Source organism: Hirundo rustica, chromosome 6 (assembly GCF_015227805.2).
Source record: "Hirundo rustica isolate bHirRus1 chromosome 6, bHirRus1.pri.v3, whole genome shotgun sequence".
In the NCBI taxonomy this organism is placed as follows: Eukaryota; Metazoa; Chordata; class Aves; order Passeriformes; family Hirundinidae; genus Hirundo; species Hirundo rustica.
The window spans coordinates 12,260,306-12,285,613 of record NC_053455.1 but is presented as its reverse complement, the minus strand read 5'-3'; the positions used below and the strand labels follow the sequence as shown (position 1 = coordinate 12,285,613).

The 25,308-nt window shown below is 44.9% G+C and overlaps 1 protein-coding gene across 5 annotated transcripts in view; it reads left to right on the top strand.

Moving 5' to 3' along the window:
* The first annotated feature begins 7,159 nt into the window (after positions 1–7,159).
* EML1 (EMAP like 1) overlaps positions 7,160–25,308 on the top strand; it is a 122,640-nt gene continuing 104,491 nt past the window's right edge. Inside the window, exon 1 of one of the 5 annotated variants that reach the window (XM_040068711.2) lies at positions 7,160–7,386. In XM_040068711.2, coding sequence (XP_039924645.1) covers positions 7,359–7,386 — 28 coding nt within the window. In that variant the 5' untranslated portion in view covers positions 7,160–7,358. The remainder of the gene's footprint in view (positions 7,387–25,308) is intronic. The other 4 variants (XM_040068712.1, XM_040068716.2, XM_040068702.2 and 1 more) reach the window with 4 other exon arrangements.

Below are 25,308 nucleotides of genomic sequence, written 5' to 3'. Positions count from 1 at the left end.
GGGGGAACCTGATTCCTGTCAGAAACCTGAGCTCAGCTCCAAGGCACTCCCTGATCTTCGTCTTAGCCCTGGCTTCCCACCCCCAAAGCCAGGAGTCTGACTGCACCAAAGCAGTCTTGAATTTCTTCATGAGACAACTGGAGGTGCCTGTAGTGAAAAACACCAATATCAGAAAACTTAAACCAAATCGAATCCTGTTTTCAATGAAAGCTGTTTGAAAAAACTACTTATGTGCTATTTAAGCAGCCCCAAGCAAGCTTTCCTTTTACCCCAGCAACATGCCTCACCCACAGTGTGTCTTAGAGAGGTTACTTAAGTGGTAATAATCTGCTTGATTCACTATTCCCAAGGAGTCTTGTCCTCTTTCCAGAAATTGCCCACGAGGTCACCACTTCCGTTAATTGTGACTGTGTTTATTGTAAGACGGAGGCGGCTCCAAGGGACTGAGGATGGAAACTCCTCCCAGATCATTCCTGCTGTCAAAGACTGGTGACCAATGTTTGCAGAACAGCAAATGAAAGTGAGTTGTAAAGGGCACCGTGTTGCAAACTTCTTAGACACCCTAATGAATACTTCTCCCTGCTGTTCACCTCTGATTCCGTTATCAATCTCTTAATCAATTCTGTCTCCTAGCACAGCAGACCTTCTCTCAGTGTCCTGGGGAGTGTGGTTGCTTTGCTAGAGGAAATCAGCTGGACAGAGGATCAGCTGGACAACTATCAGATCAGATCTCTCTGGTGCTCTGCTTCTGTTGCTGGTCATTCCCAAAAGCATAATTTGCTCCTATTCCAAATTTGGGATGAAAGCCTGATCTCTTGGTTACCTATTGTGGCTAACCTTGGCCAGTGACAATTTCAGCATCTTATTTTCAGCTTGGTGAAAACATCTTTCTATGCTTGAGATGGCACAGAGCAGGGAGAAAGTCTTGGAAATGAGAATGGAAATGAGATGCAATTTGTCTGAAGGTAGGATTGTCTTTTCTGTTGTAAATATTCTGCCTCAGTTATGTGCTCTCTGGGGCTCCTTCTAGTAAAGGTGGGTGAAGGTGTGATCTCTCTCTGACCTGCAGAGGACAGAGGATGCTTTCACTACCTCTGAACAAATTCCAGAGTTCCTAGGATGAGCCAATAATTCAGTGTAGCTGACACCTCACCTTCCTTTATCACCAAACCGGTATCCTTGATCACAGGCAGCTGCAATTAGTCCCCAGAGCACTGATAGTACATGATGAACACCGTGGCTTTTGACTTCCTGAAGAATGACACTCTGCCTCTGTAATTGCTCTCGAGATTTTCCAGCTCTGAAACCTTTGTCATCTAACCTTGGACGTACAAGCTCACTTGGAAAATTATTGATTCCTCTCGTCTCTACCTCCTCCCTGTCCAGTTAGACAGATTTATAGAAACTTTGGTTGGAAACACTAAAATCCTGGCAGAGCTCATTAATCTGTGAATCTTTTAAAGAACTCCCTCCTTGCAGAGACCATCTGTTTGCCTGGGTGCTATTTCTGCAGCTGCCGAATCAGGTTTGCGAGACTCTCACCTTCTCCTCAAACCCACCACATGAAAACTTTAATATTTACACTCAGGGCTCAATGCTTTTTCCTACCAGATCTGTGCAGAGCAAATGCAGCTTCCCTCATCTGTGCAAGACTCAAACCCAGCAAAATAAACAGCAATAATGCCCTTAAACCCAAAAGCAGCAAGATCGGACTGAATCATATAATTCCTCTTGGCTTGTTATGTTCTCTGGGAGACAATTCAGTAACACCTGAAACCTCTGCAGAGGGAACTGACAATAACTGCAATTACAGCATGAAAATCTGCCATGTATTGATGGGAAAAGGGCTCTGGCCCATGTCCCCTGTACAGGGTGACTCCTGCAGAGCTGGCCTGCAAAGAGCACTCATGTTTGTCAGCAGATGCCAAAAGCTGGGCTCACGCTGTCCCGCTCACCTTTTCTCCATCCTCGTGCAAATGCATCTCACTTGAGCACCATAGCAGGCTCATTTTGGCTCAGTGTGTCAGAAGACATTGTCAGCAAGAACTGTGGCAGCTCAGAAGCCAGTTTTGTCTTTCAAATGTAGGGGGTTTTTGATTCTTCACATCGTTGCAGTGGTCTTTCATAACTTCCCCCAGAGAATGCAACCTTTTATAAATTAGATGGGATGAAAATGCCACAAAGATTCAGATTATCAATGAATTTCTTCTTTAAGATAAATCCTCTTCTGAATCTTTGATCTTCTTATTTTATTTACTGTATATTTGCACATTTGCATGAAGTGTTTTCTCTGTGAGCCAGCAATTATTACTGGAAAGGTTCACATTTCTTGGAGTTAGCTGGGATTTCTCCCCCATTTTCTTTTTCAATGTGCAAAATTATTTTTCCCTGCTGCTGGATTGCTGTCACCTGACATAGTTAATCTTCTAATCTCCTCTCAGGGGTGACATCAGAGGAGAAGATGGAGACATTTCCCTTCTTGAATACAAAGCTCTGATTCAATTTTTACTAGTGAAAATCTTACTAATAACATAAAAAAAATAGAGATAAATGCAAAATTATGACATGCCTAGTTATTTTGCAGGTCTGCTATTACTTTTGCATTTGTTGCTTCCTAGAGGGCTGTTTCAGCTGTCAGCTGTATCTTGCCTATTTTTACTCACTGGATGAACCCACAAGAGATCCTGTCAGAGCATCGGCTCCTCTTGAAGTTGCATTATTACACTCCCCATCCATCAAGCTGAAATGCGAAGAGGATGTGTCAGAAAACAATAATGAAATAAAATTCCAATAATTGGGACTTCCTGGGCGCCCTGCTTCTCGCTGAGCCCGGTTGCTTTTGCTGCTGCTGACTGCTGTACAGAGGCTCAAGCCCATGTGAGCAGCAGCTCATTTCTCTGCCCTGTGTACTCGTGGCACAGCATCCCCCTGGCCCTGGATTTGGCCCACTCACCCCATAGGTACATCTGGGACCTCACCAAGGCCTCGTCAATGACTCAGGAGATGTGGGGCTGACAGTGGAGGCCAGCCAGCACGCTCCCCTCTTGCTTCTCTGCCCTTTAACTGGGTGCTACCCAAAAGCTGTGGTTAATTTTACCCCTTACATTAGAGGACAGAAAGGCACATTCTATCCCCACGACTGCAGGGCTTTCCAAGGGGGGAAAACTTACTTAGCTAACAAATTCCTAACATTTTGGGCTCCTCAGCTCTCTGAGAGAAGGTCATTCCCATCTTGATGCCAACCTGCCTATATCAGCCTGCAGTTTCTCTTCCAGCCCTTCCTTCCCCTCCCCCTCCCAGGGCTGTGACTCTTCCCTACACAACAGTCAGAAATCTCTTCACAGGCAGGAAAAACCCCAAGGGAATTTGCATAAATTAGAAGGGAGAAGCGCATTTCAGCCATTCTCTCCTTAAACTGCGTGGAAATCACGCTGATGGGAGATATAAATGCCTGCCGGAGCGGGCAGTAAGGCACTTGCTTCAATCTCATGGAAAATTGCAGATTTAATAATCAGATCTGACTTGGTTAGCCAAAGACATAATTCTCACTTCCCAGGCTTTCCCTCTGTCGGGAGAGAGAAAGGCAGAGGGAAGCAGAACAACTCACCCATGGCCCTGCAGCAGTGCTGAGCTTAGCAGAGCCCTTCCACCAGTAAATGTCAGCAGGCAGCCAGAGCCTGGCAGGGCCTGAGATCCACAGCGGGTAGCACAGCTCCCTGCCTCTCCTGTGATGCTTGGATGAGGCTCCATCCATGAGAGTGAGAGGCAACTCAGCAAGAGCAAAAGCTCAGGTCCAGCTGGGAGCTTTCAGGTGGATCAGGCTCTTTTCCCAGTCAGATTGCTGAGTCAGTCAGGTCCTGGGGAAAATGATGATCTCCAGTGGGATTTGAAATCTTAAAGCCTAGATTTTCCATGATATTTAGGCACACATATCAGATGGGATGTGTAAACCTGTGGATGAGAAACAAGGTCCCACTGTGTGTCTTACTCGTGTAGGTGACAGTATTTGGGCTCTAAGGTGACTGTGTACTTGTGCCATGGTAGATCCCTGCACCCAGATATTCCCCACATACGCCCTTTTCCCCCAGGCATATCAACTCAGCTCCAGAGCTTTTGTATCTCAAAATCCTTGAACATGTCCAGGGATGGGACATCCACAACATTCCTGGGCAGGTAATTCTTCCTGGGAATCTCCAGAGAGGGGATACCACAGCAACGGCTTAAGCATTTCAAGATGCATCAGGAAAGTGCAACTGTCTTCCACAGGAGACTAAATGGCCCAGGAAAGTTGTTTTTAGGAAATACTCCAGTGACTTCCTTCCATACATTGAATGTACTACCCCACTCGTGGTACTTGTCACGGGTTTATGCAGATGGCTATGTGTTAGGGAGTGGAATGAAGCAGAGAGATTTATAAATGGTTCTCTCTGCATGTTGAGGAATAAGCATCCCTCTGGTTCCTTGGAAAGCATAAGTGAGAGCAGTTATTGGCAAATATTTAGCCCATTTCTCATGTTAGTCTAATACCTGCTGAAATAATATGTGCTTTTCCTCTTGCCTATTATTGTTTATTTTGATTTTTGACTTTTTGCCTTTTTTTGCCATGACTGACAGCAGGCTTCTTCATAAATGCCCAAAACTTTCTCTGTCAGACTTGAATTTTCCAGGCTTGGCCTTTTTCCAGGAGCAAACATGGCTCTTCTCTTTTCAGGCTGGGTAATGGGGGAAGCTAAAAGAAATACACTGCTTTAATCAAAGGAAAAAAGAGTCTTATAGTTTATCAAAACACACTATAGTTTATCAAAACACAAAGTATCCAGGGATCAAAGCTAATTTTTTGATTGAAGTATCCACATCAAAAGAAGGTGTTTGTATGTGTGTATCATTGTAAGAATTAGGTCTGATTTGTTCAACTTTTGACCTGCTTTGGTGTTTCACTGAGGAGCCCTCCTAAGACCAAATCCTAGTAAGGGCTCTGGCAGATGAGCTCTTGCTAACTTTGCTGTAATAACTTAATATGTATTTGTCCTTCCTCTTCAATCTTCTCTGCTGGCTTCTCTGCCTCTCTCCCAGAGGATGCCGACCGCCTGCAGCAGACATGGCCATGGACAATGTAATGGGGGTTACTGAGGCAGAGGCTTCTTAAATTCCTCTGGAGGATGAGATAGATGAGACACCAGTCTGGGATTTGGCGTGCCTTCCCTGCAGGCACTTGTCCAGCTCTGCTAGAGGGCTCCAACCTTCAGTGGAGGAGCACCAGCGCACAGCTGTGAGAGGTAACTTCAAAACCAGCTGCAGCTGTTTGCTCCAAATACAAGGAGGAATGGTGAGCCCTTAATCCTGCAAATACTTATGCATGTGTTTATAACTGTGAGCGGTTCCAGGAACTTCAGTGGGGCTTGAAGTTAAATTGGCACGTAAATGCTTGCAGAGCTGGGAGCCTGCATTTTCACAGTCGAGCTAAGAAAGCTTTGATTCTCACACATTGGAGCAATATGTTTCTGCAGTCAGATGACACTGCAAGAAAAGTCCCCCAGCCAGGTTTAGGCCTTCTTCCTTTCCCAGACATCAAGGCCAGATGTCTCCCTGCCTGCCAGAATAGCTACTGGCTGCTCCTTGGGTCTGCAGGACGGAGAGGTTAGGTGTGATGCCCTGCACTTCTCCTTGTACAGCCTCTGGCAGAGAGCACAGCCTGAGGCTCTGCTTCTCCTCAGAGCTGCCCTCCAGGTGAGCCTTAGAGCAGGGAATATCTCCACGTGTGCTGCATGAGCAGATCAAGAAGCAGGCACTGACAAGGGCTGTCCTGACAGAGCTGTGCCAGCAGATCCTCACGCTGGCCAGCCCCAGTGGCCACCGGACACTTCTGGCTCTGCTTGCCCAACCCTGTGTAGGCAACCCGAGGAATGGTTTTGGGAACATGTCACAATCTACTTTTGCAGCTATTTTTGCTTCTTAGTCAGAGGCCTGACATCCTGAACTGAATCCATGGCTAGCTGTGCTGCTGAGTAACCAGCAGAGCATTAAAAGGCTTCTCTTCAGGGAGAGCTCAGGCAGAGCCGGCAGTGCCAGCCTTTGGGTGCTTAGACTGAAGCATCTGAGTGAAAACAGCCCAAATTTTTTAGAGGTGCTGGGCACCTTGAGCTCCTAGGATAATTAATGTAATTTATGCCTTTTTTTCTTCAAGGCATTTTGAGGAAAGGTATTCTCGATGGCTCATTTCCCCCAGGGGCTGTCTCTGGAACACCCTCGGGGAGGCCCCCTTGCCTCCTCCCAGCCTCCCTCTGGCTCTGGGTCCAGATCACCGACATTCGTGAAGGGCTCAGACACTAAAGGTCTGAGTCAGGCAGAGCCCAGACTGTTCCTGACTGTTCCCAGGAGAAAAAGTGGCAGCAAATCAGCTCCCCCCCGCCCGGTTCTGAGGCTCCCACCAGGTCCTGCACACGTCTCTGCCAAGCCCAGCCTGGCTCTAACGCTGCCAGAGCCTTTGCCTGCACTTCATTAAGGTGCCTAATGAGCACACCAGTGTGCAGGGGTACTCTCCACTGACCGTGCGAGTCTGGGAACCTCATATCAAGCAAATCCCACATAAACACTTTCAAAGATGATTAAAAAAAAAAAAAAAAAGTTGTAGGAGTTGTAGGAGCAGCCGCTAAACTGGCATTAAAGTGGCATGTTTTCAGCAAGAACAGCCGTGAAGTTACAGAGAAATCTGCACTCACAATATTATTATAAACTACGCAACAGCCTGTGGTAACAGCGTCACAAAACAATTTCTCAGATATTACAATATAAACAAAGACCTTTTTTCCCCCCTTCCTCCTTAAAGGGATACACGCTGTCTTCTGCCCCCGTTCCGGCCGCGTTTGTCCTCGGACCCTGCAAAGGAGAAGGTAGAGAGCAAGCTGTCAGAGCCCATCCCGCAGCCCACCCGCTGTCCCCGGGGAGCAGGAGAGCTCGCAGCCCCGACCCCACCGCAATTAGCTCCGCTCTCCCGCGCACATTCGCCGCTTTAGCTCTTAAAAGCCGTTTCATAAATATTCGATGGCCTTTCCGACAGGGTAATGTGCCTCTGTGACATTAAAGAGGAAACTCTGCGGAGGGGAGGGATGACAACAAATTTATCCACCAATAGCACACTCTTTTGGCACAAAAGCACATTCTTATCTTTACATCCCATAATGAGAAGGCAGGGACGGGACTGTTGCTACGGCTCTCTGGGTGGGTAGATGTGGAGTGCGAGAGAAGGGTGGCTGTAAACTGTCCGATATTTCCCCCCTCGCCTCTGCAGAGGGAAGGACCTGCCCTTGCGGTCCTGCGGCGCTTTCCCTAAGCCCCCGGCGAGGAGGACTTCTCTCACGATGTCGGACTGCGAGGGACTGCCTGTGGGTAAGCGCCAGATTTATATTTACCCCGGTGTCCTGCCGACTGGCTCGCATTCTCAGATTGCAAAGTCACACGCGGAGCCGCCGGCGGTCGGAGGGAGCCGGAGCCGCAGCAGGGAGAGGAGAAAGTCCCTGGGAGCGCCGCAGAGCCCGTGCGGGGCCGTGCGGGTCCCTGGTGCGCGGCTGGCGAGGGTGGCAATGCCTGCATTTCCTCCGCAGGCACAGGCGCTGGGGAGGAGGAGAGGCTCTGGAACTGAGGCAGGCGGACTGAAGTGTCGGTATCTTAGGGGTGGTGGTGTCGATGTGCGCAGTCTTGAGCTCACTGAGGAGAGTTCGTGGGGATGGGTGCTGCAGGACCGGGCACTGCGTGTGTGCCCTGTTTGTTCCTTGATAAACCTTCCTGGATGGTAACGGACACAGCAAGGGCAGATAAATGTAATGCAAAGGGTTTACGTGCTGAAAGGAAACAGAAATGTGCATTATTTTTAAACGAAGTGCATTACACACTTAGGTATCTGGGAAGGAATCGTTTGCTAGAGCGTAGGGCTGTGTCTGTCAAACTTCACCGAGCAGAAGAGCGTGTCAGCAAGAAGCAGGTTTCTCAGCTGCTTTTTAAAAAACTTCTATAGAAACTGTAACTATTATATGGGCTGCCTGTGCTAAAGGAAACCCTTGTCAAAATGATAGCCTAATTCTTTACCAAGGCATTTTACTAATAAAGAGATGGACTACTGAAAACACCTTTTATTTCTTCTTTTGCCATGGCAAGCATTTATCTTTTCATGCGTATATGTATATCCAGCATGTGCTGTGTAGCACTCCCGTTCCATCGGTCTGTGAAGGCTGTGCATCAAAGATGAGGTACTGGGCTAAAAAGTGCAGCTGGAGAAGAGAAAGGCTGCTGCAGTGTTTTTCTTTTTTCCTCCTCTCTCTGCTTCCATTTACAGAGCAAATCCCAAGTCCAAAACGGCGCACTCATAACTAGAGTGGAAAAATATAAATTATGTATATGGTGCAGAGTGAGCTGCACCATGCACAATTCCCTGGGCTGTTGCTATCAGCTAAAGACAGGAGAGATGAAAATGAGTATTTCCTGCTTACTGCTCGAATGGGTGAACTGTTAACCAGCAAAGTTTCGCTTCTCCAGGCTTTGATTTTAAGGGCCTGGCCCCAGTTTGCTTATTAAGCACTTTGAGTTGGGGGTGGGATATTTCAGGGTGACAGTATCAGTATCAGCTGGCATCTGATATTAATAATGAAACTGATATTGAGAATGCATGGCATCTTGTGTGCAGAAGTTACTGATATCTCAATTACCTTTGCTGCTGAAAGGACCTTAGAGTTTTCTGCCAGAAAAACAATCATGGATGCTTTGAGGGAAGGAATCAATTTTCTATGGGCAGGAATGAAAATTAAAGTGATGTTTAGATGTGGATCAGAAATGTGCCAGCATACACAGCAAAGGTTTACTGCTCTCTGTTTCCCTAATAATTCTCCCATGCTGTCCAGCACTGCTTCCAGGCCTGCTCCCAGGAGGCAGGGCTCACTCTGCCCCATGCCAGACACAACCAACCTGTCCCAAGGGACACCTGCTTCTTGGGCCTTGAAAATACTCTGTTTCTTGTACTTACAGATGCGTGGATGCATATATATGCATATAGAAATATGCACAAAACCAGCAGTGGAGGTACTCCATCAGAGTTATTGTGGTACTCCATCAGAGTTATTAAGCAATCTTAGTGAACCAGTTGCTGACATCTTGCTTTTCATGTCAAGGAATTTTGAAGTAATTCTCTTTGTGGCTATTGCTCTCTGACTGCTAAGGTCAAAGTTTAAAACTTTAGCAGTTTAAAACTTAACACCCCATAAAAAGAGTTGCATAAAAATCATCATCAAACTTTCCAGTACACTTATTAGTGTTCACTAGTGCAGAAATGCCCCTTTGCTGAAGCCAATGAGCATAGCAAAGATGGAACTGTACTTCTAAAATCCTTGGTTTTGAATGCAGCCAGATAATACAGCTACAAAAAAGTTGGTGCAGTGACAGATATCATTAGCACTGTAATGTGGCTGCAGTCCAGAGCCCTGCTTCTAACACAAACCCTACAGCCCTGTGCCTGCAACCGTGTATATACATGCACAGGGCTATAAATAAGTTTAGCCAAAGCACAATATTAGTGTCAAGTGTATGCACTGCTTCAGTAACCTCTTTGCAAAGGGTGTGATGCCTCATGAACAACCTGGGGAACTGCACTTTGTAGTTACAGGAAATTAGAGCCAGAGTTTTTAGACTGCTTTCAGCCTACACAAGAATGTAGCAGGAACAGCTGCGTAATTGTTCCCTCAGAAAAGCAACTTGGGGGGAATGGCTGAACACAATCTTTGACTTAAATAGCTGGAAATGAATGCCTTGATACACCAATAATTTTTCAAGAGTCTTTATTCAGTAAGAGTATCCTACTTCAGTGCTGGAAATGGTTGTGCAATTTTTTTCATGATGAAGGCATTGGGTGTTTTTAAATTACTGGTTTCTGTTCAGTTCCAGCGTGGCTGTACCCTTTCACTGTTGTGGAATGGAAAATGAAACATGTGATGTAAACAAAGTTTTGTTTTGTTGTTTGAATGTAGTACAGAAGATATAAAAAAAAGGATCTTAAATGCCAGAACGCAGATTGCATGTAAGCAAGGGTACAGTCATTTTGGATTGAATTCATACCAAAAAAAAAGGCATTTGAAAGCCTTTTGAGATTTGAAAGTGAACAGAATTCTAAACTTCACACTAATAATTTCCTGTTGTAACACAGGGAGATAAGGAAAGATCAGTCACTTCAGGACAAATGCTCTCCTATTTCTTCCTCATTAGCAATTATTGACATACAGATTCTATCCATTAGTGCCAGCTACATAGATTTCTTGTCACTCCTACAAGCAGATAAAAGAAAAGCACATCAATTATTTAAGTGCTTTCCCTTGTGTGTATTATTTTCCTCTTGTAAGGAGTCGTAGTTCAGTCTATGAATGACTGAACAGCTTTTCACGCACCCAGCATTTTGATTAGGAATATATGAGTCATGATGGTTCTGGTTCTTAACACAAACCTTTTGACTTCAGAAAAACCTCTGAAGTCATGCAAAGGTTCTTCAAGCACCTCTTTTCTTTCTTTCCCCTTTCAGTCACAGACTGACTTTGAATAGCATGGGTAACTTCTTGTGGACAACACCACTGTTGAAATAACACAGGGCATTGAGCCATAACAGATGAAGATTATAATGCTGAAGAAGAACACCAGGAGTCTCATATATGCTTACTTTCTCTGTTATTTACTGCAACAGGGCTAAGAAGGAAGAAACAGAATGGATGTAGCTTGTTTTGCAGCAGGTGGCATGCGAATCTAACAGAATTTCCTTAAAGTTCCTCACAAACTTTTATTGGCCTTGTTTCAGTAGAGGAGGAAGCAAGACATTTCATCTGAAGTATGTTCCTGACTCTTTAGCTAAATACTTCCTTTCAGAGCTAAAATTACATATTTCAAACATGTCTTTAAGACAGACTGGAGCCAGTTGATAAAACTGGTGTTTTCAGAATTAGGATATCCCAGAAAAATATGGGGATTTAGATTTCCTGAAATTCAACACATTCTGCACTGTCATGGGGAGTCCATTTATCTCAGCCAGAGAGGCTTTGAGTGAGCAAGACCTCCAGCTCCCATGTTGGGCTGTCTCTAAACAGCTACTGGGAATAAAATACAGCCAGCATATATTTCTGTGACAAAAAATCATGACCCAGCACATGCACGAGCACTACTCCTGTCAAATAAAATTACCCCACTTTCACATACTCATATTAGCATAGGACTATGCTTGAAATTAACATTTCATTAGATTTGGTAAAGAATGTCTATCTTTTTGCAGGTAACTGAATGTTTCCCTTAGGGGTGGAGCACCCCTCCTGCATCACAGTTTGCAGGGTGAGACCCTCAGTAGAAGGCAACAGCCTGAAATCCCCTCACAGAGTGGCTGTGCAGGCTGCAGATAGTGCTAGGGGATAAGCTCAGAAGGGGGAAGGTTTTTCCAGCATAAGCCAGTTACCTCTGTAGCTTGGGAATGAAATGGCATGGCTGGAGCATCTCAGGAGAGAGGGCTGCAGGATGAAGCACAGCTCCTGACTGCACTGAACCCACCAACGCTGGCTTGCATGCTCAGAGCTCCCCAGGAGCATCCCTCTGCCAGGGGAAGGTGAGCCCACGGTGCTGGGGTGATGAGAGCCTGGCAAGTATCTGTATCATTTATCAGGTTTGTGACTGATAAACACTTCACAGATACTCTGATCTTGGTGTATGGACCCCTTGGCAAGCTCATTTCCTTTTGCATTTGGGAAGTCACCGTAGGAATGCTAGCAGTCACACGTTTTCCACTAGAGCATACTTTCATCACAAAATACAGATGTTACTAATTCAAAATGCAACATTTTGTTGGCAATGTCAATATATTAATACATTTCTAAAGATCACATTTTTGAAAATTGAAATTGAGTGGGAGCAAGACAGAAAGCCTTTGGATGCTCAGGTGAAATAAAGTCAAATATAATATCTCTGAGTATTGCCCCAGTTTGCTGAAAATGGAATTGAAATACCAGAATTATCTTGGCAGCTGGGAGTTCTCCTTCCAACCATCTCTGTTGCTCCTCCAGGAATTCCAAGTGTCCTCAGTCTGTCCAAGCATTGCCTTGAGCAGCAGAGGCTGTGCATTCAGGGGGAAAACACTGACGGTGGTGAAGCAATCCCTAAAGCTTTAGAGAGGGGTTGGAACACAAAGATCAGGCACAAGGAAAATGAGTGACTCTGGTGCCCCAGAAATCCATGTTTTGCATGAGAAACCCCAGAAGCAGATTGATGGTGGTGAGCAAGCCCCATGGAGACACGAGGCTGGGAGCCTGCCAGAGGTATGCCTGGAAAGCCCTGTCTGTTCATACAGCATTGTAAGACAGCTCCATGAGTCAAAATATTCAGCCTACAGTTCATGAAGAGTTAAAATCACCTGAGTGCAGCCTTCACCTTCTTCAGAGGCTGATGAGGGCTGAGCCTGGGTTAAACCCCTGCTGAGGGGGGGTTCCCACCTTCAGACAGGGCTTTCAAAGCCTTGGGGCTGTATGGCTCAACTGCAGCCTCTTCCCATGCACCTCCTCAGATGTTTTGTTGAGGGGGAAAAAGGGCTTTTCCATTTGGGAGAAATCTGAGGCCTCCCCAGACCACAGTGCTGGGAAAGGGAGTGATCTGGGAGAGAGACAGAGGGCAGGGAGCAGCTCCCCATTTGCACTTGACTTTTTTGTCAAAAGCAAAGATGAAGGAAGATGGTCTCTCTTGCATCCCAATATTAGGGGGTTCTCAATAGGGGTTCAGCCTAGCTTAGGCAAACTTAGGGTACCTGTACATATCAGTGTAGTACAACGCCCCTCCACCACTCATAAAGTTATTTCTGAAAACAAAGATTAAAAGGTTGCAACCTCTGGAATTAGAAAAACGGCAAACTCTGTTGTTAGCTCCGTTTTTCTCCTCCAGCCTGGGTGTCCTGTCCCTTAGGCTTGATGGTGGTTTGGTGGGAGCTGACTATGTTTCAGGAGTGTTCTGAGCACAGGCACTGGATTAGTCTCCATCTCCAGCCTCTGCCTTTAAAGTAGCAGGTGTGGTTTCCTTTTAGACAAACTAGACTAGAACCAGACCTCTGGACTAGCCTAACTATTCAGCTGGCAAGCAGAGGCTGTGCCAGTTCACCGCTTTTCTAAAACACAATGTGAGTATGTGTGCTCTGTGCTACAGAGGCTCCAGGTGGGGGGTATTTGACCTAGCAGACACATTAACACCCGTTTTCACAAGAAAATGTTTCTTTGTTTGCTTGTTTTTTCTTTGAGGAGGGGTGCTGAAGGAGGAGAGCTCTTTCAGGCAGTCAGTAGAGGCAGGAGATGTTTTCATGAACGTTTGCTGCTGGGATGGTGGTTAGGGACCTAGTTAGGAAATACAGAAGATGCTCCATCTTTCCCAGGTGATCCTCCCCTCCTCCCCCATCCTCCAGTGGGAGGGTTTTCCTTATCTGCAGAAATATTTGGAAGCTGTGGTTTGTTCCAGGGTCTGTGAGCAAGAACACTTGCACTGTACAGCACATTTCTGAACAGTCTTATTCCATGATGTTTAGAGTAACTTAAGGCATGCAAAAAACAACCAGTGTGGTTTTTCTCCTCTTCTCCTCCATCCCTCATAACATCTTCACTATTTCCAACATATTCTGTGTTAAGCCATCGGTATTTAGAAGCCACAATTGCATTTAACAATGTCTGGAGCCTTCTCTTGCTGCAGACCTGTTATACAGGCAGTAATTTAGAGGGTGGGGCCCCCTTCCCTTCCTTTGCCATGCAGGCTGCAAACTGAATGCTCAGTGTGCCCTCCCAAAAACCTGGCGAGTGCCCAGTCTCTCATCATCATATTCAGTTGCTTCTCTGTCCCTGTTATTTCTTTCCTTACAGGCTGTGATCAGCTCCCTCACCACAACTAGTGGTTTCCACAATTAAATTTGTAGCATTAAGGATTACCTTACATCTCAGACCTCCTCTAAAACTCACATAAAAGGCTGTCAAGATCCCCCAAATGCTTTCTCCCTTGCAGGAAAGAAGCTCTGGGGCAGAGGAATGGGCACCTGACCGGTGCCAGGTGCTGGGCATGGACACGTTAACAGTGCCCAGGATCAGTTCCCTGAAGGAGTCCTGGGTTTCACGGAGCAGCTGAAGTCACTGTTGAGTCAGCAGGGCACACGGGGACTGGCCATAGCTGCTCTTTGGTTCTGCACACGGTCTGTCAATCACACAATTTGCTTTTGGAAGAAAAGCAAGCCCTTCCTCAGTGGACTCCAAACTGGGCTCAACTGAAATGGTTGTGTCCCTTGAGGAATCAACAAATTCCAAGAAGGCTTTGGGAAGTACAATGCTGTCTCCATCACAGAAAACAGGGAGCATTTCAGAGAGGTGCCAATGGCTGATTTGTCTCGGGCAGCTTTTCCACCCTAACCAGGCAGGAGCCCCCCAGCACCACATCAAAGAGTGCTCTCTGCATTCTTTGTATGGCTCACGTTTCCACCACTGCAGTGCTCCTTGGGAGAACACAGGCTCATCCCCACCAGGTAATATGAAGGCATGAAATTAAGTTTGGAGAGATGTTTGGAAGGTTTAGGCCCCAAATCCCCTCATAAATCCACAGAGACTGCTTGCAAACTTGGCATTTCTTGTGGTCCTCACCTATCTTACAGATAAACACACGCTTACACGCTTATCCTTTGTGATGTGCTCTTCGTGGTGCTGCAGGGTATCCTCTGGCTTTGTAATCACAAAGTACACCCAGAACACTTCCCATTGACTAACACAGCTGCTGTGAAAATGGTAAAATCCTTGCTACTGAACCAGAAGGTGAAAACTCCTGCAGCCAGACAACTTGCCTGAAGAGGTCTGCTGAGGAAATAAAGAAATAAAATAAATGAGAAAAGAAATAAAGAAATAAAAGCACACACACACACACAAATCATCTCTGTAAAACATCTGAACACCTGAGTAACTTTTGGCAGAGACTCAAAAAGCATTGACAGCAAGCCGAGCAGCTCAAGTTGTGCTCCATCATGTGATCATGAAGGACCTGACTTCAGATTAAATTTATAATTTGTGCATCTCCCACTCATGCTTTGGGAGCAGGACCCAGATTCTTCGAAATCAAAAGGAGCCTTTCCCTTCAGGCTGATGAATTAGGACCACAACTCTCAAAAATCTCAGAAATATCTTTATCCCCCTGACCCATCAGCACAGATGTGGTGGGTCCGTTCAGCTGTACCCCTCAGAGCAGCAGCCTGAGCCCTGTTCTGTGTGGGTGGTGAGATTTGCTGGGTGGGGCCCTGCCAGCAAGCACTCATGGTGCATGGGAAGCACCAGGCATTACTCATCCTTTGTCTCAGCACAATTGCTCAGAGAAATGTATTTATATTTACGCTAATTAAAACTTAGTGAAGGTTTCGTATTTCCCCTACTGAAACATTACTAGATGTGACTCAGCAATAAGTCACACAAAGAGTCATGGGTACAGAATTATTCAGAGTTTATATGTGAGAGACTGAGGCACATCAAGATTAAGCCAAAAACAGTTCCCAGAGCTGTGGGTGTGTAATAGGAGATGCCAAGGAGCTCTTCTTTCAGAGCACCCAGCACACCGCTGTATTTCACATATTCAAACTTCATTGGCAGCTGTGAGCGCTGGCCATGTCCATAAATCAGACCTGTGGCCTCTGGTCCAGTATGAGCAGATGAGGAGCAAGCCATGGGTGAGCATTTGGGAAAACCTGGGTTCCCACAGTTGCCCCGTGGATCAACTCTTCTCCCTTCAAGAGCTGCTCTGCAGCTGAAGCACAGATGCAATCCAGTTCCCAGCAGAACTTTTCAAGCTAACTTAACCTGAGATTGTCCTTGATCTTTCTGGAATGATATACTTTACCATGTTCAATATATTCAACAGGTGAAGCTGGGATATTATGATAAACAGCATATTGGAAACACGTATGTCATAAAATACAAGATACTCAGACACCTCGTAACTAGATCTCCAGCAATAAGTGTACTTGTTATAATTATAACTTGATATTTCACCAATTGCTTGGAGATGCTCTGCAATGTCAATAGCCTCACACACAAACACTTCTGATACAGGCAACCTGTCTTTGGGACATGAAATCTGTCATTTTCTACAGCTCTTTGTCTCAAGTCAGAGGTTCCCAGGTTCATCTTGTTGCTGTGATAGTCAGCTGGCTTTCTGACACCCATATGACTTAGGCACGATAACGCAATCCCTTTGTGCTGGAGGCATGCGGATCCCATGTGGAAAGGATTTTGAGAAGGAAGCTATTATTTCCTGCATCTGTCATAAATTCCAAACGGTATATTCAGGCATAACTGTTCAAAACCAGACAGCTCATTGATGAAATGGAAACAACTTATCTGGGAAACCTCATCTAAACTGTTTGATTATTCTTGGTGCTGCCAGCTCTTTGATGTTTATCACGAGCCTCTTAAGACTTGTTTAATTTTCTTTTTCCTAAAACCAGGTTTCTTGGGTCATGGTTTTTTTGGTGGCTGTCAAAATGTCTATGCATTGTCAATTTTCACCCAGTCAGCATCACATGGGGCTTGTTATACCACTGGAGAGTGGAGATTTTTTTTTTTTGCAAAGATGTTTTGATCAGGTATTTAAACATCCAAGGCTTAGGGAGAAGCATCATGTGGGAGAGTGTGAGAGAGTATGCAATGTCTGGAACACATATGGCAGACTGAGGCATACAGTGCTCACATATGTAGGGAGAAGAATAATATTTCTCTAAGAAAAGCAGTCTTTTTAAACACCAACCACATTTCTGCATGTTTTCATTTTGAGTCATTTAATGAAAAAATTGGAAAACTCCAGGGAAAGCATTTGATCTGCTCACAGCTTTTCACAGGAGGAGCGTTTGTTTGCTCAGCAAACTCCTCTGCTACAATTATTTGGTTTCTCCAGATCCTTGGGGAGTATTCTGGCACACAAAGGAGCTGGAGAGTCTTTTTGCTGTCCTTTACTGTTCCCTGCCTACTCTGATGTCCAATAAAGTGGGAGGAATAAGAAGACAGCTCTTCTCTGTTCTTCCAGTGCACTGGAAGGAGAAAACCACTGAAAATTGACCAGATGACACATTTGTGTTGAGGCATGGTGAGTCTCACTCCCTACTGTAGGAGTTTCCCTGCTCAGGCCAATCAAAACATAACCAACACCAGCAAGGATCCAGCACCATTTTGGGCTTTGGGGATGCAGAGAGATCATCAGACCCTGAGCAAGAGCATCTCCCTGCTTCATCCTGCCTTTGGGATTTCAAAGGACAAAGCCAGTTTGGGAAGCAGCACGTGTGCTCCTGTGCCATGTCCCTTATTCCCAAGGTCAGGTGTCCCTGCAGAGGAAGGGAGGCAGAGGAGCACCCCAAGATTAATGAGAAAAGTCACTACTCTCTGGCTAGAAGTCAAAGGCAGCCAGGAGCTGAACATCTCCATTTTGTCCACGGGCATGATACGGGATTAGAAAATACTTGTTTGTACTAGACAGATTTTATTTTCTCCCACAGAAAAGATTTGAGCATGTGCATTTGCTTCTTTTTCCCAATGAGGTTCAGCAGCTGGGTTATCCTAGATAATGGTGCCAAATCTTTAAATATTTCCTTGCTCTGAGATGATTGCTCAGCTGACAAGCTCCCTTGTTAATAAGGCTGCCTTGAAGGACAGCGTGGAGCTGGAGGCAACTGGACGTTTTAATGAGTCACACAAGGAGTGAGACAAGGCTGTAGCAGGAGTCCACCCCAGCACGGCCCCAAGCCCACCCAGCCAGCTGGTCTGTGCCTCCTGGAGTGCCCCTGTTCTCAGAGCAATCCCAAACAGAGCTGTTTGTCGTGAAGGGCCAGCACAGCACCTTGCCATGGGCCAGCCTGCTCACGGGTCAGTCCTGGAGAATGCCAAGGAGTGAGCACAGCTGGGCAGGCACCCTCCAACAAGCTTCTGCAGGCTCGGTTTGTTCTCCTGTGCAAAATCACTTGTCACCAGCAATGAGTCCCAGCCCTGTCCTCTCAGCAGTTCATAGCATCTGATGAGCCCATGTACTCGAATTTCTGTGTTGATCCAATATCAAATATCTATAGAAGGCGTAAAAAGTCAGCAGGAATGCTAATCACTCACTGAACTCAGACTATGGTCAGAGGCAGTCCTAGGCTCCAGCCCAGAGAGGGAGGTTAACTTCAGTTCAGTAAGAGGTTATTAGATCCCTGTTTCTCCTTCCATTATTTCCCAGAACCACTTACCAGAACTGAGTTATCTTTCCTGTCTAAATTCTCTGGCTACTGATGATGCTTGGCTGCCTTGTCTGTACTTTCAAGGCCTTGTCCTAAATTTAGACAAGGAGGAGATTTCTTCTCTCAACCTTCATTCTGGGGTTACTCATTGAATGCTGTGGGCACAATGCGAGTTAAATTCCATTTGCCACACAGCCAGGTGGGTTAGGGCTGGAAAAACTGATTTCTTCTTGCTACCTACTAGACTTCCACATGCCCTAAGTGTGAAGGGCACGTGCCTTGTGACCTGAGGGGTGCTGCTGCGGGTTTCCAAAGACTGGGATCACTGCTTTCTTTTTCACATGTTACATAAGGCAGGCACTTCTTAAAAATTCTCTCTTTAACTATGTATGGGGCTCTCAAGAAATCCTAAATAAATGATGTCTGCTGCAGTGCAGTGCTCCCTGGAGATGCTTTCTCTGGGACCTCTCTGCCTTTCTTTGGTTTTTCGAGTCCTGCCCATCTGCTGTCGCCTTGCTTGTTCTGCCCACCAGCAAGTCTTGGGAAAATATCTTGATTTTATCCAGAGAGGAAAGAGGGAGCATCAAAAAACCAATTGTAAGAATTCATGAGAGTGAAGTTTTTGCATCTGAATACTCGTGAAGTAGAAATGCAACGTAATTTTCTGTACACAATGAAGATCATGAGAAAATTCTTTATACTTATTAACAGAAAGCATCGTCTACTATTTGTGCATCTTTAATAAAGGTGTGTTTCCCCAGTTCTTACATGGTTAACATGGAATCCTACCAAGTATCCAATGATGACACAAACTACAATAGTGAAATATGATCCACTTGCTCATGTCACCGAAACCTCAGAAGGGAATTACAGCCTTCAGCAGGGTTCATTTGAGGTATACTACTTAAGGTAATAAGGCTGGACAATCTCATTAAAATGTATTTCCACCCCATTTAAACATGGGTTCAAAAGTACAGCTGGAGCTGTACTGGCTTTATCTTTGGCTTACGGAAGAGATTGGAAGAAGAAGTAAACAGAAAACACTCAGCTGCTCATCTGGGCCGTGAGACTGCAGCATAGAGCAGACAAAGGCTTGTGCCCAGGCTTGGAGGCTGAGAAAATTGGAACTAACTTTTTAACATATTACATTGCATAGGTTTTTTTCTTCTTTTTTCCCCTCCCGTGGAATTTAGGAGATATTGCATCATTCCGTGAGGGAGATGGAGGCACAAAGCAATTGCATCTGCTCTTCTTTAATGGCAGTTCACCATGTTCATTGGATTTCTTCCAGACCTGAATTTGTCCGTACCCGTTAGGGAAATGCATGGGTTAGGAAAAATACATTTACAAACATTTCAGCTTGTGTTGCAGATTCCCTAAGTAGCCTGAAATGTTTACAAAGCTCCCAGCACATCAGGCTTGTCCTCCTGCAGACCATGATGTGTGATGACAGTAATCCTTCTATTACACTTCAAGTGCCTGTTCTTACTTCTGTTGAAGCCATCCAGACTGTGAGTTATTTGGAAGCATTTTTCTCTTCTTTTTCAGTATAAAAGAAGCAGAGGATATTTCCACCTAGGAGAGGAGAATTTGCTAGATAGGAAATGCAGCAGCCCCCTACATTTGCTGCAATGTCTTTCTGGTGAGGGTGAATAGATGCCCCAAATGCTCGAGGCTGGCTGCTCCTACCCAAAGAGACTCCTGGTGATGGAGCCCTGAAGCCCAGCGGGTTTTGGGATCAGACATCCTGTAGTCCACAGGCAAAGCTCAAGCTGCCAGCATGGTCCAGCTCTTCCTACTGCAGGCAGCATCTTCAGGCTCATCCTGGTGAGAGGGTGGACTGCAGACTGCGGGACCGAGGGGAGCCTTCAGCAGGCAGGTGATGCAAACAGCAGAGGACATGACCTCAAGCATGTCCTTGGTGTTGCTTCCACGTGCAACCTGGCCGAGCCCGTTGGTCTGGGAATGGATTTTCTTATTGGGATTGCACTCTCACCCTTGTCAGACTTGGACCATCCTTTGTGGTTTACCCAAATCCAGAGTAAATGAGTATATCCAGAGGCCCCTGGAGAATACTAAAGCAGGAAAGGAATTTGGCCCTCTCCAACACTTTCTGTGAGAGCCAACTGAGAAGTAGATCCAACATTGCTATTCCCTAATTTGATTTCCTTGGCACCTGTTAGATGCACAGAAATGTACAATCAACACTGCCATGTAGACAGGACTAAAATCTGAATGTTTGGAAGAAAAATAAGGGACTGAATAGCAAGAAAAATGGAGTCGGCAGTTCTAAGACCCATCACCATAGTATCAAGACATTGTTTACAAAACTTCTTTGTCAAGAAGTTTCCACATGCTCTTTCTTTCAATTTCAGTTAAACTCAACATAGTCACTGCTCTGGATTTAAACTGTGCCCTGAAAGGCCTGTAATCTAAACATGGAAACATTTAAGTCATGTGCTAAAAGAAGAAAATGAAGCTGCATCCAGCGCTGGGTGAGGACCCCTGGGCTGATCCTGTTGGACCTGCAATGGCCCCATTAACAGCCAGGGCAAAACCTCTTGCTAGCCCTGGAGCTGCCATGCTGGAAGGAAAACCCAGACGTTCCATTGTTCAGTGGGGAACTCTCCTGCAAGCCCCAAAGCTGTTGTCCCTAGGTAGAAACCCCCATGCAAGCCCCAGAGTCACCATCCTGGGGTGGAAACCATCCTGCAAGCCCCAGACCTGCTGTCTCATTGTCAAAACCCTCATGAAAGCTCCAGAGCTGCTGTCTTGGAAGTCCAAGGCTGGGCCAAAGGTAACGAGAGCTGCCCAGGCAGCCTGGTGAGCTGGGACATAACACGGCCCCTCAATCTCTGCAGCTGCATCTCCAGCACTGCCTGCCACATCCCTGCACTGTCCTCTGCTCTGCGATCTAGGTGTGCCCCAGCCCGACAGCAGCAGGATAAAGCCCCGTCTAGTTTCGGTGGCTGAGTTGTGTGGAATGCAGTTCAGGCTCTGGCATGAAGTGGGGAAAATTATTTGGGTAGGCAAACTTCATTTTGTTTAGTTTGGAGTTACTAAGAATATTCATATTTTTAAACACAAATGTTTAACCTGACAGCATCCCATTAAAATGCTTTAAATAAGCTTATTAGGATCTTCTTTGCAGTACTATATTTATTGCAATTAGCAAATATTAGTAGCTCAGACAAACAGCAAGATATCTTTTCTGCCCTGCTCCTATTTTGTTCCTCATCTCCTTGCCTTCCCAAACCTAAGCCTAGCCCAGATTAGATCCTTTCATACATCAGCCTTTCTGCCTGACAAGTCTTAAAGAAGGAGAAATAAAAAAAAGGAAAATGAATAGAAAATTAACCATTAAGAGCCTCTGAGAAATCAAAAGGGCCTTTTAGATTAAGTCTGTCACTAATGTCAAGGCTAGTAGCAGTGCCAGTGGCATTAGTGGCATTAAGTTACTTAATTCTAGTATGATTCAAAATCACTTGTAGCTATGAGCTTACTCAGAGTAAATCCTCCTCCTCCCTGGTCTTTTGTTTGCCATCTCTTGACAACCTACACTGCATATAAATGAGGTCATAACACATGTGAAGGAGGAATATATTTTCATTTGTATTGAAGTTTCATGCATGCAAATACTACTGTACAAATACTAGTAATGAATAGTATTAGCAGTTAATGAACTCAATCTTTATTTTGCTTTGTTTTGGGGGTTTTGTGCCCTTAGACAGATATGAAATATGTGAAATGAAAGGAAGGTTTCCCTGAATAAGGACAGAGGCTAATTTTAGGAGATACTTAGACCTCTCTCCAGTCAGTGACAAAGGGTGGCCCAGCTGGCCTGTGTTCCAACCAGGATGGATCTCTCAGGATGGCTGGAATTTAGCTCAGGCACCAGCCCTACTTGGCTGGTGAGCAGCACGAGATGTTAATGCTCCTTCTGCCCTGTGTGCTGGCCTGCATCCTCTGTGAGTGATGATACCTGGAAAAAAAGGCCAATGCTTTTGAGGCTGTTAAAATTTTTTTACCTTTTCTGGAAAGGGGGAAAATAAAGGTGTCCATGATGTTCACTTACTCACTTAACAGTTAGACAAAAAGACATCCAATCATTGTGTTCTTGATTTGAATGGAACTCACTGTAAATGTGCCAGGTATGTGCAGAAGCAATCAGTAAAAGGTTTTTTCATTTTTAGCATCAAAATTATCACACAAGGTTCAGAGATCAGTTTAGAGAGTTAATTTTGTGGACTTGAGCAATGAAGGCCCTGGTTTAAAGTGTTATTCTTCAGCTATTAATTACCTACATTTAAGGACCCAACTCATAGATATTTTCTCATTCTGTTCTTTTCTATTGGAGTTGTTTGGGTCACTGCTTCCCTTCCCAGCTGTCACTGCCCTTTCCTCCTGATGCCCACCGGAGGGACAGCCTGCTTCTTCACCACTTGGGAATCAATCCCAGTGAGACTCTTGCAGGAGATGTACTCCAAGGGCTCATCACTGGATAAGCACGACCCCTAAAGGCCATTGAACTGTGCTAAGTGTCATTGCTGCCAGTAGAAATCATCAGTTGCAGGATGTCTGGAGGTGGTTTGCATTCCTGTCTGGAAATATTCATGCTGAGTGTCTCTCATTCCTCATATTGTCACTGATTTCAGGGAGCTCAGCTTGGACCTACTGTTTGGGCTGAACTCACGCTCCTAAAATCTCAAGATCTCATCTATTATTTTTCTTGGAAGTTTTTTGATCCAAAAATGTATCAGCTGACAAGTGTATCTTTGTCTTGTTGTGCCTTGTACAAATGTAATCTCTATGGCATGTACTGGTTGAACTGAAAAATATCACTGATACCCACTTCCACTGCCTTTCCAGGAACTGACTTAGGACACATTCTCAAGATTAATGACTTGGCTGATGGTGAGGAGCATCAAGAGTGGGACCAAGATAGGGTCAGATTGCATGAAACACTAGCTGCAAAATCCACTATTATGCAAAGAGAGCAGAATATCTCATGGATTAATTTATCAGCGTTTCAAAGATGCTCTGTTGGAGATGGAGCCAGCTACAGCACTATAAACTAGAGTCTGTATTCCAGTTGTTTACTGTGATCTTGCACTTGTCGGTTTACACTGAATTTAAAAAGAAGGATAAATATTGCTTATAAGCCCTGTTGCCAAAAAAAAATGTAAGAGGTATTATTTTCAGCTCCTTACTCATTAAGAGGGAACTGCAGCACTTGAGTGTTGCTTTGCTTTTTGGCTGCTGGGAGCCAACAGCTTCCCTCTTTGAGTGTGGAACTGAGCACTCCCAGCTCTTGAAGGAAAACAGGGATAAATCACAAGTTTTCCGAAGTTACCTTGTTAAAATAATTTGTATAGTCTAAGCATGTGCAATCATAAACATGCTGTTGGAAGGGAAGATGTTTGGGGAAACTTTTACAAATTGGAAGACGAATATGCTGCTATCTCTAGTTGTGTTCCAGTAAGGACATGCAGTATTATGTGCAGATTGCCTGAAGACATCACAGCCTTTGCCAGTGGTAACAGTGTTTCCTAACAAAGACAGATTGTGCCTACAGGGAAAAATAAAAGAGGTGACTGCCAAACAATATCAGTGAATGTATCGAGAAAATACTATTTAGTTACAAAAAAACCCCATAAAACATAAAAATCTGGTTGCGTGGCTTGTCTAAATTGGGACTAAAGGGACTAAATTGTTGGTAAATAAGATTCCTTCCAACCCAAACAATTCTATAGTTCTATGAACTAAGTATAACTGCCCAAAGGATTAATTCATTATTCCCCAGTTATCCTGCTGCAACTTAAATACCTCAGAACTAAGTCCTTAGCAGCAACAATTAAAACCAGCCTTGTTTTATTAATTACCAGTGAATCTACACATCAAAATATAAACAATATCAAGGAAAGGAAAGGAAAGGAAAGGAAAGGAAAGGAAAGGAAAGGAAAGGAAAGGAAAGGAAAGGAAAGGAAAGGAAAGGAAAGGAAAGGAAAGGAAAGGAAAGGAAAGGAAAGGAAAGGAAAGGAAAGGAAAGGAAAGGAAAGGAAAGGAAAGGAAAGGAAAGGAAAGGAAAGGAAAGGAAAGGAAAGGAAAGGAAAAGAAGAACCATTAACCCCAACGTCCCAGATTCATTCCCTCTGAAGATGGTGCTCATGGGCACACATTAGCGTGTGGTGGTTTCAGCCCCAGGAAAGGCCTGACAGCCATGTACAGCTGCAGGGTTGCTCTGGAGGAAAAGCAGGTTTTGGTCCCTCTGTGTTTGGGGCTGACATGAGAAACATCAACATACACTCACTGTCCTGCCCTCTCAGCCAAAGACCTCTGATTTACCTGCCCTTCACATCGGAGCAGACATAAGGAAGACCATGGGCAACTAAAGAAGCATCTTGTTCCATCATTCTTCCTAGCGTTGTTAGTGGTGGGTAGGGTTTGCATACAAAAAGTAAAGGATGCTTCCAGGAATACAGAGATATTTTAATAGATAGTAAAAAATCCAACATCTTCAAACACAGCCCATTTCAGGCTCAAAATGCCTATCAATAAGCTCAGTTACACATTCATAAATCATCACTTGAACTACAAGGATGTCACCAGAGAGCCCAATTTAATTTCTTCCCAGTCCATGACAATTTACAGGACTCTGATTTAAAACCTGGTCATCACCCTGAGTGTGTAAGTTTGGGGGCTGGGCATTTAAGTCACATGAAGCTTTTCTTCTCACATAAAGCCTTCCTTAGCTGTACTTCTAGATGTCATTCAGTGCAATTATTTATTACTTGCATAAACCAGAGCAATGTAAAGAGGTCTGCCACTGAAGTTTCACAGCTTACTCCTGTTTCTGTTAGAATAATAACATCTCTAACCTAAGAAAGGGGAAATTCCTTGGCTTTGTTTGTTGGGGCTTATTTTATTATTATTTTTAATTTTGGGGAGCTGGGGGTTTTTTTTGGTGTTTTCTGTTGGCTTTTTGGTTGGTTGGTTGGTTGGTCGGTTTATCTATTTATTTAATTTTTTTCCCCATGTTGTAT